Source organism: Cupressus sempervirens, chromosome 4 (genome assembly GCF_028749045.1).
Source record: "Cupressus sempervirens isolate cs-2001-9-10 chromosome 4, ASM2874904v1, whole genome shotgun sequence".
NCBI lineage: Eukaryota > Viridiplantae > Streptophyta > Pinopsida > Cupressales > Cupressaceae > Cupressus > Cupressus sempervirens.
In genome coordinates this window covers 329,585,050-329,594,415 of record NC_143121.1, presented here as the reverse complement: position 1 = coordinate 329,594,415, position 9,366 = coordinate 329,585,050, and the positions used below count along the sequence as shown (strand labels likewise).

Below are 9,366 nucleotides of genomic sequence, written 5' to 3'. Positions count from 1 at the left end.
TTTGTAAGCCATTTTTTAACACTCGGCATATAGTATTATTTGGTTGAAGTTTTCACCCACAAAGAGTTTCTTTGAAGCATCAATGTCTCACTGCTGTTCAAATCTATTGTATCACTCTTATCTTTCATTACATTTATTTAATTATTTTACTCATTTTACTCATGATTTAAGCCTAATAGAACCACACCACATGTTTAAAAAGTATTAAAAAATGTTTGTCTTTCTTTTTTGGGTGAGGAAGCCTATGGATGCTCTTGGGTGCCCTGTGGGTGCCATCCGGATGCCTGAGACAAACATCTATTTGCATTCGGGTGGCACCCACAACACACCCATCTACCTCCAAAACCCATCTGCATCCACTTCCGCATCTTGCCTCCAAGAGGCCAAATCAATAACTTAGCTAAATATAAGTAATATATCCAGAAAATTGACAAAATAGTTTGACATCACTAAATAATTAAACTAAACAACTCAATATTATTTTAAAATAAAATAATATGATTATAAATAACAACATTATATTTAATATCATAAAATTCCAATGAAGTTCGGAAAGGGTATAAATTGGCTGAAATTCGAACTTCATGATTGTAATTCGGTGTATCCTATGACTTAGCTTACAACCATTAGAGAGGAACCCATAAAGTGTTAGTTTAAGAACAATTGAAAAGCATCTTGTGGAAGTCTGTTGCACTTGCAGCAACAATATTGCCACCTACAACAACTGAAAAGGATATGTTCAGTTGATGGATGCTTTTGAATTAACTACCAATGCTTGTCAAAGCTCGATATTATGTGTCGTTTCGGGTTTGGCTACAAATTCACTGGCATGAAGAAGTTGCACCCATTTGGTTGTAAGCTAAGTCACATGAATTCAAATTCGAGTCTGTCAATCATAAATTTCGGATGAAATTCGGCAAGGGTGAAAATTCAGAAAAAATCGATATTAAATTTAACTTACATAAATTTTTTATTTTTAAATATAAGTAATATATCCACAAAATTGTCAAGATAGTTTGGGATTGCTATAAATTAAACTAAATAACTCAATGTTATTTAAAACAAAAAGAAACATTATTATAAATAACAATATTATATTAAATATCATTAAATTCAAAAGAACTTGGAAAGGGTAAAATTCGCTAAAATTTGAACTTCATGGATGAAATTCGGCATATCCTGTGACTTAGGCTGTAAGTATGAATTGTGGGTTGTGAGCTCAACCTCGGGCCGCCACATTCCCTGCTTGATGATACTTTGTCCAAATTATTGAAAACTACTCTAATTCTATAAACAAGCAATCCAGAGCTCAGGCAATTGCCAATTACTTTCTCTAATTATATAAAAAAGCAATCCATAGCTCAGGCAATTGCCAATTACTTTCTTTCATGCCATCACAACTATGCCACCCACGTAAATAATGTAGCATCATCCCCATTAGACAGTACAAAGAGGCCAAAATGAGGTTTCCAAAACTGATCCTGTGTCTTATTATCAATTTCCGTTTCTTTGTTACCTAGGATATAAGATACTATTTTAATTACCATATGCAACATGCATTTCTAAAACATTCAAGATTTTTATTACCTATCTTTCTCTTGTTAATTACTCTATAATATGTATTATTCTGTACGAAACCTATTTTTTAACTTTATGGCACCAATAGAGACTGCAACATGACAATAATTTGTTTTGTTTTGACCAATATGTCTAAAATTCAAGATATCTAGATATGTGCATTCTTTAAACAAAAATGATGACAGTGTAATTGGTAGAAAGTATTAGAAGAATTTTACTATAAGATACTCAAAATTATGTTTGCTACTGTGCTTCACAGATAATATTTCTACATATTATAGCCCTAAAGTTTCATTCTAAACATTCTGTCTAGAATTCACTGCTAGTTTAAGGTACATAAAACAAAGCAAACAACTATAAATCTCCCGCAAATGAGCAGAAAAAAGCTCCTTGAATGAAATTGAGGAAATAATAATGCAGCAATCAGGTATAAATGCACTTATGACATTTCCCAGTGAAACAATTAAGAATGAAAATGAAGTACAGATATTGTAAATTTCTGTATGAAAAGTTATCTGTACACACATTTATCATATTTCTTTAAAGGTGTGCTAGAAAAAGGCCTACAAAGGGGTTTGAGGGAGCACCAGCATTCCCTCCATTATGTGTGAGACCTCGAGTATGAAAGCTTGTTTTCTCCTCGTTTTTCCTTCCATTATCACTACCATGTTAGCATCTTCACAAATATCTGCTTACGCTTTTCAACCCATGTTGAAAAATCACTGGTTGAATACCATATCAGGCCAATTTTTTAATATATGGCCTGGGCCTTGAATAACACGTGCCTCTATAACTCTTTGTTCATTCTTCTTAGTATCTTACACTATATCTATATGATCTCTAGGATCATCCTTCATGACTGTCCAATGATCTCCCAACCAGTGTAGTTATCCAAAACACATGGCCTCTTTGATCCCTGGCATCTTGTTCTTCCTAAGTAGCAAGCAATGTCTAGAAAGCATTCCATATAAACATGGTTAAAAACTTGTGGACAGAAACAATCCCCTAGTAGTGAATTCTAGATTTCAGTGGAAATAAATGAAGACAATACTACATAGTACAGGCTACTTTCTATTAGTCTGCCAAAAAACATTCTCAACATTAAATCAAAAAGGAAAGTAACATTGAAATCATTATTCACCTGGTTTAAAAGGCGAAATGCAGCGCCTCTTGAAAATTTCCTTGCAAATAGGAAGCATGGCAAAAACTTCTCATTGGTGCTGCACCATTCTGTTCGATATTCTGTCTCATAATATATATGATCAATGCCCTGCACATCAAATAACTCTGATATTAAACTTCCATTTTTCAAGAGAAAGGTTGCCACCCCCATATCATATGCCTCTCTCCCCTGACCACAACCCAAGAAATAACAACCTGCAATTGAATTTTTTCTATTCTTCCACAAAGTTGTATTAGATAAAACAATTCACCCACGTAACCTATGAATTATTGAAAGCCTGACATCTAACATTTTAAAAAACTCTATCTGCATATTTTGTTTAGAACTAAGGATATGACATCTCTTTATTTCCTTCATATCAACTGATTACTTGTAGCAGTGCGGCTGAACATTCATCATAGGGCAGATATCACAATAACTCTTTTCATTATAGGCTTTCAATTTATAGGCAGATGCAACATTCATAATATGTGAAGTTCTATATGAATACTAACTTTAAATAGTTGAGTCAACTCCATAGTAAATAAACCAGATATTATTATGGAGAAATAATTTGGGCTTTTGGCAACCAATCCATGGAGTTGCATGGGAAGGCTGCAGTAGAGAATAAAGTAATATTGTACTTAGCACTTGATAAGCTTGAGTGGGTTGGGTGGTTAGGAAGTGAGGGAATGCGTCAGTTGGTCTTCCCAACTAACCGACCTTTCTATAAGCACTCGGAATATTGATAATATACTCGTGATCCAATATAGGCAGTGCAATGAATGGGGACATTTTGCACGAAAGTGTCAAAATGGAGGACAAGATGGAGGAATGTTGTGTAAATGGTGTTGACCGGGCAATCATGAGGATGCAAATTGCCCTAGAAAAAGGGGGTGAACATGTTAAACATTGAAGAACCAGAAAGTGAAATCCTTGCCATCACAAGGATGCAAGCCAGGAAACTGGTCCACCCAGATGCCACTATGGAGAAGGAAAGATTTCATGAAGCACAAAAAGACATTCAAGATAACATGCCAAAGGAAAGGAAGGCAAGGCCAGATAAACTTACTATGGATGGGGGTGTACCGAATATCGTGAGGCAAGTAGCATTAACACAAGGGGCAAATCTAAGAGTGATACCCTATAAGGAGGAGAAGAAAGGAGAAGTGCAGGTCGGGACAAAAAACAATACCCTATTCACTATAGGAATGGGAAGGACACCAACAGTAGTAGAAATGGAAATATTGGGGTATAAACTCTCGAATACTATTGTTGATAAAGGTTCTGGTGTGAATGTCTTATCCGAAGAAACATGGAAGGCAATAGGAAAACCCACACTCTTGCCACCTACATTTCAACTGGTGGGGGCAGATCTACACGGAATTAAGCCAATAGGAACCCTAATGGGACAAAAGGTAGGGATCGGTACACAACAATTTTTTCTTGATTTTGCGGTTATTACACTAGAGAAAATGGGGTATAATGTGTTGTTGGGAGAAGGATGTCTGGTTACTGCAAAAGCCACCCATAATTGGAAACAGAACACTCTATCCATTGAGTCAAAAGGCAGAAAGTACATCATAGACCTGAGTAACTAGTCGGTAAGTCAAGACATGGGATCGAATTCAGAAGCAGAGGGAGAAGACCATGAAGGGGTGGAACCAGATGAGGAAGGGGAGCTCAAATTATGGAATGCTCAAAAGATGAAACGAGTTCCTTTAATGGATTATTCCACTGGCAGATGGGAGACTATGAAGTTTTCCAGGCAAAATGTAATATGTTGCAAATCCAAGAATCAAAACTTGAGGAAAGGTACCCACAGGGGTATACAGAATACAGAGAAGGTATGGCAACCCTTAGCAGGACACCAGCACACATATTTGAGAAAGAGGTAGAATACAAGGAGGCCAAACTCCAGACTATAAACCCTGGGGAAGAGGATCAACCCAAGGAGATTCTAATAAGGGATGACTAGGACCTAGTGTTAAAGGCTGCTACTTTTAGAATCTTTGTGGAGTACAAGGACGTCTTTGCTTGGACATACAAGGACTTGAAAGGGGTGCCTTAGGAGCTATATGTCCATTGGATTCCATTGATACCTTCAGCAAGACCAGTACGGAAACGACCTAACTGAATGAATAAAAACTATGCAACCAAGGTCTAGGAGGAAATCACAAAAATCTTGGAAGTAGGGATAATATTCAAAGTACAAACAAGTGAATGGGTATCCCCTATAGTCATATCATTGAAGAAGGATGGCAACCAAACTCAAATATGTGTTGACTTTAGATGTTTGAATGCGGTAACCATAAAAGATCCATTCCCCATGCCTTTTACTAATAGCATCTTAGAGGAAGTGGCCGGCCATGACATATATTCTTTCATGGATGGATTTTCAGAATATAATCAAATTAGCATTGCAGAGGAAGATAAGCTAAAGACTACATTTGTTGTTGAAGATGGGGTATATGCCTATAACCCGATGTCGTTTGGTGTCATGTCCCTTCCTCCGCACTAGTTCTTTGGCACCTGGTTAATCTATCTCCGCATCCGGATTGATTAACAACATTACCAGTAAGGATGCCTGCCAGTCACAAGGGAAGATTTATCTTGAGTTCGTCACTTAATGTATTAAAGTACTTTATAACATGACTTAGGTGACTAGAAGACGAAACTAATGTTTTATCCCACATCTCTTATTCCAACACTTTTCCCTCACTTTGAGGTTATAAATATGAGACTCCTTGGGAAAGAAAGACAAGAAATTTATGAGCTCAAATATCAATTCTCACTGGTTGCTTAAATGTGGCTAGCAATCCCAAGGACGAAAACCCTTGGAATGGTGTAAGGACCCTGGATGTAGCCCCAGCTCCATAATATTGAATCAATTCTAGTAATGCAAATATTCACTTTAGTTATTTGGGGTCAAACCTAGAGAGCAAACTTGTTAATAGCACACGGTCCTTGCAGAATCTATAGTTCAGGAAGCAGTAGAACTTGGAACTGACACAAGTCATCAGAACTGGAACTAAGTGTGTAGTGAGTGAAATACATTGCAGGCAGTATATGCATTGAAGTTGCAGCATTGATGGGAATGTGTTCACCGTGAGCAAGCTCACATACCTCACACAGCAGAGCCATTAGCAATATGGGGTGAAGTATAACTCACAGGCGCATTGCAAACCAGTACCAGGTCACGGGGGTGACAGACTTTACCGACGGTGAAGGCCAAGTTACGTAGGTTTATTCAAAGTTCCCAGCAGCCACGGGCCTGAAGTGTTCAGCTGTGCACACTCATACAAGAAAGTCAGGTAACCTTCTCTACACGTCGTAAATGGACTGCATAGGCATGTAGGTACCGAATGCCAATATCATTCTGTAGCCAGAAAATCGTAATGTCTGTTGTGTTCCAATAAGTTGATTTCATTATAAACTGTAAACACATACACTATGGAAATAAGTTTTCAGACTTCTGAAGAATCGCACATTTATGTGTGTGCCAACTATTTGTGTTAATAATACATACCTAAGTCTTCGTTTTTGAAGTGAATGTACTAAGTTGTGATCTCTACTTTGCATGCAAATTGTTTGTTTATATACCAAAGGACTGTAGCCTTATATTTTTGGAGGTAACATCTTGTAAACATTTTTTTTAAATAGTTGCTAGCAAATTGTTTGATGTAATGCTTAAACACAAATAAATGTTTTTAATCTTATACTGAAAGAGGATAAGATTGGGAAAGAATATTACAGTGATATCAAAGCCACAATTCTTGCCATCTTGTGGGTTAAACAGGAAGTAAAATGACAGCGGGGTATGAAGAAAAAACTTCATAATTTCAGTCACCTCCAACCGGAACAAGCAAGGTCTTCTAAACAAATTGATATTGAAGATAGCTATACAGTGGATGAGGAATTGATTTTTGAAACAGGTGAACAAACTAAACAAACTAAACAGGTTGATCATTTTGAACAGGTAAACAACATTCAAATGGCAAATAATGAAACTGAACAGGACAAGGAAGTAAGGGAAACATTGCGGGCTATCAGAGATGGGCAGAATAACATAGTTGATGCACTTCAACAAATTGCAATTAATATACAAAAATTAGCCTCTATTAATAGGAGAGCCCCGAGCCATCACAGTGGAGGTAATAGTGTAATTGGATCACCTTGAGTTGTTAGGGCTACCACACATAACACTGATAGGCCTTTAATACCAGTGTTTAATGCAGAAAAAGAGGTAGCACCACCAGCAACACCAAATTTACTACCGGACAATGTTATGGCAATGTATGATGAATGGGATTTGTTTATTGATCCTATTAAACAGAATATGTCATTTGTTCAATATCTAAATCAGAAAAGGGGAGTCAAATAGATAGCAGCATGATAGGAGGCCTAGAGCACCAAACAGAGACCTAACGCATGCTATGAAGAAATTATCTCTCCCTACTTTTGATGGTAGCAGTAAGACATCTAGGAGAGCTTGGATTCACAAGCTAGACACATACCTAACTCTTAAACCTATGTCAAAAACAGAAGCCATCAGATTTACTACGATACACTTAAAGGGAGCGACATATGATTGGTGGCACCATAGGTTGGTTACACAGGATCATGGTCTCATTACATCATATGAGATTTTCAGCTCTAAGCTAATTACTCGCTTTGACAAGAAGGATATAGAGGTCTATTACAGGGATTTGGCATAGCTACGACAAGGCAAATCTCTAGATGATTTCATTAACGATTTTCAACGGATCTCAGTGATGGTTCCTGACATGACAGAACAATGTAAGGAATGTTGTTCACTGAGGGTTTGCAAGACAGATATAGAGGTTTGGTTAAGGTACTTAAACCAAACACTCTGGATGATGCTATTAAGATCGCACACGATCTAGAGTCACCCTCTTCGATATTACAACCTCCTAAGAAGACATATAAAGGGATCTTTTCTTTCCAAAAGAACAAAAACCAGCATAAGGCTACACCTCCCAGGATGGACTTTGAGACACAAAATGAACTCAGGAGGAAAAAATTATGCTTCACTTGTAGAGAACCTTGGACTCCTTATCACAGATGCCTTGGTAAGGGCAAGACTCATTATGTTGAGGTTCTTTCAAAGGATGGAGGACAGCAGCAGGAGAGTAGTAATGTTGAGGACAGCAAGGAGGAAGATGTTAAGGAGCAGCCCCTTAAAGATAAAAAGAAAAAAAGGCTACTAAACAGCCTCCTATAATAGCCACCCTTTCTAGTAATCCAGCATGTCATCATTTTCGAGTAAAAGGTGTTGTTAGAGGACAGCACATTGTTTTCCTTCTAGATACAGAAGCATCCCATAATTTCATCAGCACACAGATGGTATCTAAGAGGGGATTGCAAACAGTCAATATACCCGAGTTTGAAGTGAAGGCAGCAGGTGGTGAAGTCTTGAGTTGCATAGAGAATATATCTAGTCTTCAGATTCAGTTTCATGATTATCTTTTAGAGACTGATTTTTATGTAGTTGATTTGGATGGGTTGGACGCCATTCTGGGTAGACAGTGGTTAAGGACTCTCCACAGATACACATTTGATCACGAGACAATGCAATTAGAATTCCTACAGAGTGATCGGTTGATAGTCCTAAAGGCCATACCAAATAGTGGACCCTATAATGGACCTGGATTAATATGTTTTGTTTTATCAGAAATATTATGTACCAAATTCAAATATTTATTTAATCCATTTTACTTCTATGATAGCACTACTTTAATTTGTTTCAATCCAAAAAAAACATACTAGTTGTGATAAATATTAACTTCACATTTTCCAAGTCCCATATAAACATTCACATTATAAATATATAATATTACATATTTAACTTTTAATATATAGGTCTGTTATTACAAATATTATCTATGTTTAATAAATATAATTATTATAAACATTCTTTGAAAAGAAAAAAGAAAACCCTAATCAGCTAAGTATTATTATTTTGATACTTATATATAATCACAAAAAGTGCTTATTACATGGGTATAATAATGCTTAGTGAATAAACATAACACAAGCATTGAAATATACAAAAAGGAAAGTTAAACTATAAGTCACGACTTTACAGACGTGACTCCCAAAAGGTATATAAATACCCATTATTAGGGTTAGGTCAAATAACAAGGAAGCAGCAGAATACAATATATCAACCAAGTTATTAAGCAAGGAAAATAGTAATCGCGCCACCTATATTCTTTGCTTGGCGTACGAATACTTTCTCCCACCACTGATCACGTAGCACTGTACCGTGGACTACCCACCGCCTGCAAATTCATCATCAAGTACGACGCCGAATTCCGATTACAATCTTTATTGGTTAAAAGCAAACATTGGTATCGGATCTATTATTGTGAATATTGGTAATAGCCTCACTCATTACGAGTTGGAGACTTACGTATCACATCAGACTCAATTATATATTAGGTTTCCTTTCATATATCGACCCAAATCAATATACATAGCATGTAATTAGATCAATCCAAATATTTAACATACGTTATTATATATATATGTATGTGTGTGTGTGTGTGTGTGTGTGTTTATTTGTTTACGTACACAATGATGAATGTTTCATATAATAATAA

The 9,366-nt window shown here is 36.5% G+C and overlaps 1 protein-coding gene across 1 annotated transcript in view; it reads right to left on the bottom strand.

Moving 5' to 3' along the window:
• Window positions 1-1,950: 1,950 nt before the first annotated feature.
• Window positions 1,951-9,366, bottom strand: part of LOC149561363 (glycosyltransferase BC10-like) — a 144,817-nt gene continuing 137,401 nt past the window's right edge. The window contains exons 10-11 of the mRNA XM_089825104.1: window positions 2,720-2,848; window positions 1,951-2,529 (exon numbers count right to left, since the gene is read on the bottom strand). Of these exons, the coding sequence (XP_089681230.1) occupies window positions 2,512-2,529; window positions 2,720-2,848 (147 nt within the window). The 3' untranslated portion in view covers window positions 1,951-2,511. The remainder of the gene's footprint in view (window positions 2,530-2,719; window positions 2,849-9,366) is intronic.